General features: G+C 49.0%; 1 protein-coding gene across 6 annotated transcripts in view; it reads left to right on the forward strand.

The window, feature by feature from the left end:
- Positions 1-12,500, forward strand: part of ccdc136b (coiled-coil domain containing 136b) — a 28,694-nt gene that overhangs the window by 70 nt on the left and 16,124 nt on the right. For 3 of the 6 annotated variants that reach the window (XR_003411182.3, XM_027018593.3, XM_027018595.3), the window contains exons 1-5: positions 1-84; positions 362-603; positions 8,714-9,028; positions 10,104-10,178; positions 11,922-12,233. The exon at positions 1-84 is cut by the window's left edge and continues 70 nt beyond it. Coding sequence is in view for 5 of the 6 variants with exons in the window: in XM_027018593.3 (XP_026874394.3) it covers positions 549-603; positions 8,714-9,028; positions 10,104-10,178; positions 11,922-12,233 (757 nt within the window). In the remaining variant the exon portion in view is untranslated. Of the gene's footprint in view, positions 85-361; positions 604-1,279; positions 1,739-7,602; positions 7,762-8,417; positions 8,470-8,713; positions 9,029-10,103; positions 10,179-11,921; positions 12,234-12,500 lie in introns of those variants that run through there. The other 3 variants (XM_081723394.1, XM_081723395.1, XM_081723396.1) reach the window with 3 other exon arrangements.

Raw genomic sequence — 12,500 nt, forward strand, 5'->3', positions numbered from 1 at the left:
CGCCGGAGAGAACTGCTTGAGGAGTGTGGAGCTGCAGGGTTATTAGCTGTCAGTGTCCAGAGCTGCAGACAGATCTCATTCAAGGTAGGTACTGTGGCGCAGCCTCTGTGTGTGTGTGTGTGTGTGTGCAACGGAGCATGTGAATGTCTTATGTCAACGGTGCGGTGCATTGTTTTGCCTCCATGTTGTCAGGGGAGAGTGTGGTAGGATAAGGAGGTGGGTCAGTGGTGTAGAGCTTGCCTCCGTGAGAAAAGAAACCACGCTTACAGCTTAGGGAGTCGGTTATGTCTCTACATAGTCCCAGCTCTGAGACAGAGAGATTGGCATTAGCGTTGTCTAATTCTGTGCGTGCTTGGGGGAGGTGGTGGTGTGTCTCAGGATGAGGAGACGGTTGCAGCACGGTGTGTGTGGAGCCTGAGGTTCCTGGTGTGCCAGTGTGCACGCGCGTCCTCCTCAGCGCGGTCTCCGCACTTACTGCGTCGGCCAGAGCACGCGCCTGTGGACATCTCCCCTGCCTCCAGCGACCCCGTCACTTCACCACGACAACCATGGACTGCGGACTGCGCCTGCCGCCCGTCATCGAGGAGGTCATTGACCCTGCAGGTGTGTGCATGGGTGTACGTTTGTAATGTGAGGCAGAAGGTAATATTGTCTGTGTGAGTTGCACCTCCATGTCCGGCAGTGTAACCACGAATAGTAATACTTATGTTTTGTGTTGTCGTTCCCCTTCTCTCTCTTTTTCTCTCCTTTTTCTTCCCTCTCTTGCTAGCTAGCTTGAGACTGATGAATCAGATTAGAGGAATGCATCTGTATATAAAGAACTTGAAGCAAAGGACAGCCTGCCTGACAGCCAGAGAGACAGGGCAGGGAGACAATTAGAGAGACTCACACAGACAGAGACTCAGACAGAGAGACAGGGCAGGGAGACAATTAGAGAGACTCACACAGACAGAGACTCAGACAGAGAGACAGGGCAGGGAGACAATTAGAGAGACTCACACAGACAGAGACTCAGACAGAGAGACAGGGCAGGGAGACAATTAGAGAGACTCACACAGACAGAGAGACTCAGACAGAGAGACAGGGCAGGGAGACAATTAGAGAGACTCACACAGACAGAGAGACTCAGACAGAGAGACAGGGCAGGGAGACAATTAGAGAGACTCACACAGACAGACAGACAGAGTAGGGAGACTGACACAGACAAAGAGACAATTAGAGAGACTGACCCAGACAGAGAGACAATTAGAGAGACTCACACAGACAGACAGACTGACATGGGCCAGTGTGTAGTGACACATCCTTCGGTTTATGACTCAGACCAGATGGCTTGGTTGGCTGAGTGTGATATGGTGTAAACTCCACCCAGCCGTATAAAACAAAAACATCAATCGCAGGCCATTTGTAAGCTCCACGTACGGACTGCAGTCCATTGCAGGACCACTGTAGTACTCAGTGTGGGTGGTAGATATTCTATCACTTATTAAGCAGACGGCATGTCTGGATGTGTTTTTGCTCCTGCCGTGGGGAGGAACTGGAGTGGTATCCTGAGGCATACCAATATGTGCCTGCTGGTGAACAGAGCAGAGCAGTGTGGGAAATGTAGTATGTTAAGCAGACGCGCCACAAAAAGCTGCATCACACGAAGATCCTTTCAGAGCGGTACACAACTTCCAGGTTTCTTGATTCGCTGCACTTGCGTTCCTGGAAGGATGTGGGTGTCTGAACTGTTTGTTGTGTGAGTATGTAATACTTAAGAACTATGATACACAAGATATTTGTTTCCAGCAGGGGATTGTTGATGTGTAAACTACCGCATACCTGTTACTAAAGGCAAAGTCACTTCATAAGCTCCGCTTATCCTCGCACATCCCTAGCCCCTAGAAACTAGAGGAGAGGCAGGGCTAGAGAAGGCGGAGCTAGAGAAGTGAGATGAGAGCTCCGCCTTTCCTCTAGTTTCTGTAGCTTTGCCTCATCTGGTTTAGGTGCCTCTATCCAGCTGGACGGACAGCACTGCACTGCTGTGTACATTCTGCGTGGAATATGTGGGTTCTTAGGTGGGAAGCAAAGAGACAGAGAGAAGACTAGAGAGACAAAGATGAATTCTTAACTGAGATGAAGGGGGAGGAAGATTGAAAGAGGTTTTATTGCTGTATTTGCTCAGTGCTCCAGTCTCTTTCCACACACACACACAGTTTAGGGTGACTCCTGCTCCTGCTGGTCTTCTGTGTATTTGCTTTTCTGAGCCGCAGTCCATGAAGAAGTGAGGTAAACTGTGTGTCACTGGGAGGTCGCAGGGAGCGCCTGATGAATGAACAGTGCCATCCTGCTTCGGCAGAGCATCACGAGTTTGCCTGTCAACCCAACGAGAAACTGCATGGCCTGTTCACCTTTTCTTCCTCCCCACTTCTCCGATGTTCTCTTCCTCTTCCTCTTCCTCTGGCCTTCCCGCCTGTCGTAGCGTCCTTTTTAAAAGGTTCTTGAAAAAGTGGGCAGGTCTCTCTCACACACCCACACACACACACACACACACACATACCCACACACCCATGCACCTAGCAGTTTACTTAAAATCTTAAATGACTTTTAGAGTTTTAATTCAACTTCTCATTCATTCTCTCTGTTTTATTCCCTCTCACTCTGGTTCTGGTGTTGGGGCTCGTCTGTGCTGAACCAGGAGGTGGTGAAGTGAGTGGGGAGGCTGCCTTTCGTTTTCAAAAGCAGACAATCCTTATCCCAGACAATCCTTATCCCAGACAATCCTTATCCCAGACAATCCTTATCCCAGCAAGCTTCCAATCCCAGCTTCAGCTGGCTGGGCTGGGAAGGGAGGAGGAGGGGTGGAATGGTGTAACCATGGCAACAAGCTGCGCGTGTCAGATACGTGTGCGGCGACGTCACCGGGCTCCTGGCTTCATCTGTGTGTGAGGGAGAGAGAGAGTAAGACAGAGATGCAGAGAGTGCAAGGTTTGATCCCTTATATCACACATGATATTCACGGCTCTTCTTCCAGTGTTTCTCTACTTCTGCTCCTAAATGTCTCTCCTGCCCCCCCCCCTTTCTATTTGCATCTCTCTCTCTTTCTCTCGCTCTCTCTCTCTCTCTCTCTCTCTCTCTCTCTCTCTCTCTCACTCTGTCTATCTCTGGCTGTCTCCTGTTTCTGTTGCTACTTTAACACAAGGGCAGGACTGAGGTGAATAATTCATGCCTCTTCTCACTGCACCAGAAATCTGACACTCACTTTCTCTGTCACTCTTTCCCGCACACACACACACACACACACACACACACACACACACACACACACACGCACACACACACACGCCCTTCCTAATACAGAGGCAGCATTTCCATTTTAGGCGAACTTGGGTTCGATGTGTGAGCCCTGGGTAACTGTTTCGGAGTCAGCGAGGGCCCTACATTTTAGAACACAGCTATACTGCTGCACAAGACATTTGGCACGTCCCACAGCCTGGCACAAAGCAAGCCTTCGTTTGCTGATGATGTGGAGATTGGGGTAGAGGCCTGGGATGGAGTGCAGTGGGATTTGTCAGCCTGGCTCCTGCGCTCTTGGCTTGGGTAGCTCTCTGTCACGTTCAACTCACAAAGGAAGCCCGGACACGTGTAATCTACAGCTGCTCCGCATGGACTTCCTAACAGGGTTTTCTCACTGGTATTTTTCATTCTGCAGCGCTGCTTTTACTGCTGAGGGCAAACTGTTTGTGCGTTTGCACATGCGTCTGTGTCCGTGCGTATATGAGTGTGCTTACGTGTGTGCAGTGAAAGGAATGTAATATGTGGTTTGGGAGAGATTAGCAGAGATGGATGATGGGATGCGGGTATTCGTAATAAAAAGCGCACCTGTGTGCATGCGTGTGCGTGTCTTTAGATTGTGTTCATCAGTGTGTGCTGTTCTCCATCCTGAAGGGGATGCTACAGACCCTTGAAACAAGACACAGAGGCAATCTGACTGAATGTGTGTGTGTGTGTGTATGCCTTAGACCATGAACGTGCATGTGTATGTCTGTATGCGCTAAAAGGGGCCCAGATGATCTATGATTCTGCCTGTTAGAAGAGCACCAAGCTATATCTGTCTCCTGAGGGCAGTGCAGGCCCTCTAACAAACATCAGAGGCTCCAGTATAGGTGTGTGTGTGTGTGTGTGTGTGTGTGTGTGTGTGTGTGTGTGTGTGTGTGTGTGTGTGTGTGTGTGTGTGTTTTATGGCGGTTATAGCATCCCATGGTGAGCTCCTTTCCCTCCATGATCCATCCTCCCATATATCTGTCTATTTTCATCACCCCTCCCAGCATTCTCTGCTGTCAGCCTGCGTTTGGCCAGCCGTGTGTGGGCTCGCTTCGATCTCCCAGCCCCCATAGCAGTCCTGCACGACACGCAGTCACATGCAACGCTTCCTCCAGTCCCGCCGGTGTGGCCGGCGGTGACGGACAGCGGCGTCCTGCCGAGGGTCGCGACCCCGACCCTGACCCCAGCCCCGACCCCGGCTAACACTCTCACTCCCCACCCCTTCTGCAATGATCCGTTCCAGAAGAATCTGTCGCTACAGTGGTGCAGATGTGGTACAGACATCAGTGTTTCGGATGTGTGTTTCTAGAGGCCGCTGTATTGGTTGCATTTTTTGGTGTGTATGTGTGCATGTGCATGTGTGTGTGAAAGTCTGTGCAGTAGGCGAGTCTCTGTGCATCCTGAGCTCCTATTTCAGCACCAATGTGAATGATGGGGTTCCTGTTGCGCGCACGCTCTCTCTCTCTCTCTCTCTCTCTCTCTCTCTCTCTCTCTCTCTCTCTCTCTCTCTCTCTCTCTCTCTGTGCGTGTGTGAACAAGGGTGTCTGTTTTTCCATCCCTCTCTGATTTCCCAGGGGGCTGTGGTGTGCATGGCTTTTTAGCACCACTCACCCCTGCACTCCTCCCTGGGTCCTCATGCACTGTCCGTACGCAGCCTGCAGGTATTATATAAGAGCTCTGGCTGCAGCCTACATGCATCTGCAGCCTAACAGAGTTCACTTTAGTGCTGACAGTTACTCTTTGACTGACTATTCTATCTGATGCATCTCTGTGTGTACGTGGGTGTATCTCTGATTGAGTGTGAAGGTTAAGGGCATTGGTCTTCAGTTACCCCGGAGCGGGGTGTTAGGAGTGAGATTATAGCTTTAAACAGGAAACTAATGTCACCGGTTAGATTCGAACCAGAGAGAGAGAACAAGCGACTGCATTTACAGGAGCTCTGACCTATCAACGAGCATGAGTCATCCCCCTTTCGCCTTGCTTGAAATACCTCCCTCTGATTGGTTATGGATGTGCTTAATGCTGTGATTGACAGGTAATGCTGACCAGTAAGATCAGGACCAGTGAGAACTGGCTGTTTGAGAGCTTGTAAGAGAAAGCTGGAAATGAGTAAAGGTGTGGAGAGGAGATCTGCTGGTAGTGAGGACAGAAGCGTGTGGCTTTGAATGCTGTTATTTGGATTAACATTATATGTCATAAGATGAGCTGTGAATAGCAGAATATCAAAGCTATTAATGTTGATAGAAATAGAATGGGAAATAAACAAAGACACAAAGAACCCATTTCCCTCTCTCTTTCACTCACTGTCTGTGTGTGTGTGTGTGTGTGTGTGTGTGTGTGTGTGTGTGTGTGTGTGTGCTCGTGCCATGTCCAAGTCATTTCCCTTTAATAACATGACCTTTCTTAGACATCTATTGTACAAAACAGCAGCTTCATCTTGGAGATTCAGAGCCAGTCTTACCCTCCATTTAACCGAACTGATGTGCTAGTTATTGATTATACCTCCTCATTTTCCTCAGTGGCATTGAGCACATTTATCCAATAATTGTACAATTAGTTGTTTTTTGTCATTAGTTCTGGTCTTAATTTTAGGAGTGTTTAGTCTTTGGTTCTGTCAGCTGAATAATGCAGAGGCTACCTCCAAATATTAACACGTTACGGTCTCCAGTGTTCAGTGCAGAATTCCTCAGTGTTACAGTCATATGTTCACGCTTTCTCTGTATCTCCTTTCACCTTCCTCTTCTACCACCTGAAAACACACACACACACACACACACACTCACACTCACACTCGTGCATACACACACATATATGTGCATGCACACACAGGTGCACCCCCCCCCCCCCACACACACACATATGTGCACACAAAAACACAGTTGATCTGATAACCTTTGAATTCTTCATATGCACACAATAATAAGCTCCACTTAGAGCAAACAGGAAGTCTCAATATCCTGGCCTGTCTTCCTGTTCTGGGGGGATGCTGTTCTCTTCCATGCTTGTATCACTAAAGAAGATTTAGTTTGCTTTATATATAAAGATACTGTTGTACTGCACATTCTAGCATCACAAAAGGCTAAAATCTCAAAGCTTTATGAAAGAAAGTTGTCAGACAAATACCGAAGTTGGCAGCGAACCCAGCGCTACCCAAATGCCTTTTTTCTAACTTTTTTTTTTGTCATAATTTTTGTATTGTGATAAACTTCTGATAATTTGAGTATGAATTTGAGAGTAGAGTTAAAATTATTTGTGCCTGTATAACTGAATAGTTGACAATTTCAGAGGAGGCGTCTTATCAAAGACACTAATTTTAGAGAGTATGAACTAAGCTTTGAGCTATAAAAAGCATGTGTAATGTAGTTGAGATATAAAAGCATGGGTAAATGGGTAATGTAGTTTTATTGGAAAGTAAAGCAGCTTTCTTTACCAGATAATTATCAACAGACTCTTTCCATCACAGTCTTTCTTGGCCAAGTGTTAAGTGTTAGATCCTGTGTGCATGTGTGTATGCGTGTGTGAGTGCATATGTGTGCTTGTGTGTGGGTTTGTGTGTGTCTGTGTGTGAGTGCATATGTGTGCTTGTGTGTCCAGCTCTGCTGTGCATGCCTATCTAGACACTTCACCCATTAAGACCACGCCTGTTATGTCATTAGACACATCGCCTCTTGTAGGAGTTAGCAGACCTTTCATTTGTCAAGTGTGTAATTTGTTATGATCTCCCCTTTAATGCATTTACAATGCTTCTTTAAGTTGGGGAGGTACTTGCAGTAGCTGCGCGCACACACACACACACACACACACACACACACACACACACACAGCTCTCATTGCACTCCTGAAAAGTAATATTTCATTGCAAACATACAGCGGGAGTACTGTAGACCCGGAGAGCAGAGGATAGACAAGGGAACATGGACCCTGGAGGCAGCGCGTCTGACCCACGCGTCTGACCCACGCGTCTGACCCACGTCCTTAGTTCAGACGCCAGAGATGACGGCGAGAGAAACCACAGGCACTAGAACATGACGGCATGGGCATTCTCAGTCTGTGAGCGCGCGAGAGCGCGCGAGAGAATGTGTGTATATTTATCAGACTGGCTTATCAGTCTGTTTTCTGACAAAGGGTGACAGCAGAGCTAAACACAGACAGACCCCCTGCGCTCGGGGGGGGGGGGGGGGGGGGAGAGGTGGAGAGGTCAGTGTGTCATTGACTCTGTTTAACAGTCACTCCGGCTGCCGTTACTGAAGGGGAAGAAAGAGAGCTTCCGCTCTGGTGCACATGTTGCTGTAGGGCAAAAGTGTGCAGGATCTGTAGCAGAACAGATGCCGTCAAGGGGAATATCTCAGATGACATCTAAAAGAATTTAAATTAGGTCTTTTAAACTTGCAAAGCATGGTAAGAAGACAAGAAAATCCTTACTCATCTTCTCTTCAAGGAGTTTGAATCTAGCGAGAGGTGATGATAAATATGTTGTGCATAAGGTGTTTTTCATGCCTGTCTTGTCTTTGTACTCTCTTGACACTAGATGGCGCTCTTGTTACTTAAAAGTTATCCCCCTGAAGCTGCCAGTGCCAGCATTGATTGGTGTGTGTGTGTGTGTGTGTGTGTGTGTGTGTGTGTGTGTGTGTGTGTGTATGCGCCTTGAGAGCCACTCCTAATCAACAACAGGTGAAAGCACAAGGATAGATTGCAACTTCTCTTGTCTTTCTGCAGCTCTGGATCCCTGGCGATGTGGGGTGGGCGTGGGCTTGGGTGTCGGGTGTCTGTGCTGAACGGTGTTGTGGTTTTAGGTCTGTTTGTCTAGGGGGAGGGGGAGCTCGCAGGTGACGGTGTAGGGGAGGCCCTCCTGGGTGGGTGTGCGTTTAGTGGAAACCTTCTGGGGGGAAGCAGGTGTGGCTAAGGGGAGAGCGAGGATCAGGGGCAGAGCTGTAGAGGTGGGGGAGGATCAGGGGCAGAGCTATAGAGGTGGGGGAGGATCAGGGCTGGGGTTATAGGGGTGGAGGAGGATCGGGGGGTGGAGCTATAAGGGATGGGCAGGGGGAGGATCAGGGTGGAGCTATATGGGAGGGTTCTGTCGCTGGGATTCTGTGGTTGACGTGGTTCAAACGGTCAAGGAAAAAGCTAAGCTCAGAAAATGCCTTTATACTCAATATTAAAATTTAAGTATGCACTCTCTCTCTCTCTCTCTCTCTCTCTCTCTCTCTCTCTCTTCCTTTCTATGAGTATTTTTATGAATAAACAGAATATTAATTTTGCTCATGTGAACAGTAGAATTTAGCTGAATGGTGACATTCTTGCTGTCCTCCATAGTCTTCCAAGCCAAGCCTTTTGTTTAACACTCCTTCTCCTCCCCTCCTCCCCTTTCCTCTCCTCTCCTCTCCTCTCCTCCCCTCTTCCCTCCTCTCAGAAGACATATGCGAGCTGAAGGTGGAGCGGCCAGGCCTAGGCGATGCCCTCACAGCTAAAGAGCGAGAGTCTCTGGAGGAGAACGAAGAGAAGCAGGAGAAAGATGTGGAGGCAGGGCATGGTGAGAAGGGTCTAGACGAGGAGAAGGAGGTTAAGGAGGAGAAAGCAGGAGACGGCGGGAGCGAGGAGAGGGGAGTCCTGTCAGAGGAGGAGGAGCTGGAGGAGCTCAGGATGCAGGTGGCTCATCTGCTGTTTGAACTGGAGGAGGCAAGGGAGGTATCCCAGCAACACGAGGAGAGCTACAACGAGCTGCAAGGTGTGTGTGTGTGTGTGTGTGTGTGTGTGTGTGTGTGTGTGGGTGTGTGGGTGTGTGTGTATGTGCGTGTGTGTGTGTGTGTGAGTGTGTGTGGGTGTGTGTGTGTATGTGCGTGTGTGTGTGTATATGCGTGTGTGTATGTGCATGTGTGTGTGTGTGTGTATGTGCGTGTGGGTGCGTGTGTGTATGTGCGTGTGTGTGTGGGGGTGTGTGTGTGTGAGGGTGTGTGTGTGTGAGGATGTGTGCGTGTGTGCGTGTGTGCGCGTGTGTGTGTGTGTGCGTGCGCGTGCGTGTGTATGTGTGCGTGCGGGTGTGTGCGTGCGGGTGCATGGGTGTGTGTGTGCGTGTGGGCATGTGGGCGTGCATGTGTGCGTGCGCGCGTGTGTGTGTGCGTGTGTGTGTGTGTGTGTGAGACAGTCATGCTAGGAGTTCCCAGTCCACATGCTCAGCTGTCACTACCCTATATGACCAGCTGTCCCTCTGCTGAATTCTGCTGAATCACTCATAGACCCACACACACAACCATATACACCCCCCCACACACACTCACTCACACTCACACACACACACTCACCCACACACCAACACACTCACACACCCACACACACAACCATATACACCCCCCCACACACACTCACTCACACTCACACACATTCACTCACACTCACACACACTCACCCACACACTCACTCACACACTCACACACACACACCCACACACACAACCATATACACCCCCCACACACACACACTCACACACACACCCACACACTCACCCCCCCCACACACTCACTCACACTCACCCACACACACTCACTCACACACTCACACACACACCCACACACTCACACTCACTCACACACTCACACACACACACACACACTCACACTCACACACACACACACACCCACACACTCACACTCACACACACACACACTCACACACACACACACACACACACACACACACACACACACACACACACCCCACACACACACACACACACCCCACACACACTCATTGCCTTGTGTGAGGAGCTCAGTTGTCTCTCATTTCCTCTCCTTCTTTCTCCATAGGGCTTTTAGAGGAAGAGCGCTTAGCCAGTGCTCACCAGGCTGAGAGCTTCACAAGACAGATCCAGAGACTTCAAGGTATTTTAGTACATACACACACACACACACACACACACACACACACATACACACACACACACACACACATACACATGCACAGCCCATAGACTCACTCGCTCTCTTATATACAGACACAGTCACTCTTATCACCAGCCTAAATACAGCCCTCAATAATGCATGTAAAGCCTTCTGTTTATGAAACCTCAGTGTCCATTTTCCCTCCAGTGTTTTGATGAATGAACATCCATTTCTCTTTGTCTTATTGTTTGACATGTCAGTGTTGATTTATAACAGTAACTAATGAGCAAACACGATCCTAATTTGTCATGCTGTCCCTGGTGTATCCAAAGATACTTTCTGATTTATAGAGACCGTTTTGTTATTCATAACTGTGTCTGGAATAAAAAATGGCTCATGGACTCTCCGCCTTCATGGATAATGCTCTTCTTCTGTTTTTAATATGTTGGAATTTATTCGCACCGACATGAAAAATCATTTGTAATAAAAAGTTACACATTTACGGCATTTAGCAGATGCTCTTAACCAGAGCCACTTACAGCGTTTGGGGCTATCTTCATGGAACCAGTGACTAGATCGCACGGAGACAGAGACAGAGAGCATGGGGCCAGAGCTAAAGATCATAGAGGCTTTTCACCATGATGTCGCCCCTCGCAGAGACAATTTCCCACCTCCGAATGATAGAGTGCTAGTTCGAACAGGTCATGCGATCTCCGCAAAGACCTGAGAACGAGTTAGTGACTTATACAGTCTCTCCACAGCCAGTGTGGAGTGAGATCGATCCATAGTGAGATCGATCGATCGTGGTGGTTCAGGTCCAGTCTCCTGGTGGGCACCACACACACACAATGCAGTTGTTCGGTTCCAGCTGTTTGGACTTAGGACTCCTTCCCAGTGTGGCTGTGGCCATTAATGCCAGGAGTTTATTTAACGGAGAACTGAGATCGGGCCTTGGGCGGAGTCGGGGTGGATGGGGGTGGGTGGGTTTTTTGGGGGACGACACACACATTACTGACCGCACACGGCACGCTGCACCTAGAGTTTGAAACGGCTCTTTCTCATACACCCTGCAGTGTTCATGGGTATTGACCAGCCTCTAAAGCAGGAGGTAATACCAGTGATCTTGCTGTCCATCATGACTTATTTTATTCAAGATGAGTTGTTTCACTCTCAGACTGCTGATCGAGGCTTAAAATGTGTTAATAATAGCTATGGAGTGCTGGAACACTTTCAGCACTCACACACAGGCTCTTAAGAGACGGAAGGATGACGGACAGGCCGAGGATTTCCTTATCGCGGTGAAACAAGTGTGTAGGTCTTCGCTCCTTTACCCTCCGCGTTAGCTGAGTGCCTATACTGTGTATGCATTTCTTGAAGTGCAAACTAACAAGTTGTGTGTGTGTGTGTGTGTGTGTGTGTGTGTGTGTGTGTGAGAGAGAACTAGGTATGTCTCTGTACACAACGACAGATCATCCAACCCAAAAACTTTTCTGTTTCTTGCTCCCTTTCACTCACTGTGTGTGTGTGTGTGTGTGTGTATTCATGTTTCTCCTCTCCAAAACTATATTTTTACGTTCTGACAGCGATTCAGGAAACCCAGACGTAAGAGACAACTATTAAACTGTCAAAGTATGCGGCAGTGTTCCATCAGCGTGTCTAGTCGCCCCTTATCTCACCTAGTTAGTCGGCTTCACCGCCACAGTGGTGTCCTTGCTGTGTCAGTTCTTCCCTCTCTCCCCTTAGCCCAGCTGCGCTCCGTGCAGGAGGAGCTCGACAGCCTGGAGGAGGAGAAGGCCAGTGAGCTGTGGGAGGCCCAGGAAGAGCTGCGCGTGGCGCAAGAGGAGGTCCAGGACCTGCAGCAGGCGGCGGAGGAGGCGGCGGCCGAGCGGGAGAACGACATCGCGCTCCTGCAGGAGGAGCTGTGTCGACTACGTGCTGAGCTGCAGAGGCTTCATGGCACCACGCAGGAGTATGAGCTGGAGGTGACCACGCTTCGCGCCGAGATCAGCATGAAGAGCCAGCGCCAGGTGGAGCAGGAGAAAGGCGGCACCCAGGGTCTGTCGCAACACACTCCCCCCCTACGCCACACTATACTACACCGAACTGTCCACACATACATACACACACTGCACTCTCATTGGCCATACCATGGTCTAATGTACTGTAGTGTACAGTAACAAACTATGCTCACTGCTGTGCAACAATGTTATACTATACTATACTATACTATACTATACTATACTATAATAGTAGTAGTACTGTAGTATATTGAAGTGAAGTACATAATAATTGGTCAAGACACAGTTTTTTGTTTTGTACTCA

This window comes from Electrophorus electricus, chromosome 11 (genome assembly GCF_041902795.1).
Source record: "Electrophorus electricus isolate QZ-2024a chromosome 11, ASM4190279v1, whole genome shotgun sequence".
In the NCBI taxonomy this organism is placed as follows: domain Eukaryota; kingdom Metazoa; phylum Chordata; class Actinopteri; order Gymnotiformes; family Gymnotidae; genus Electrophorus; species Electrophorus electricus.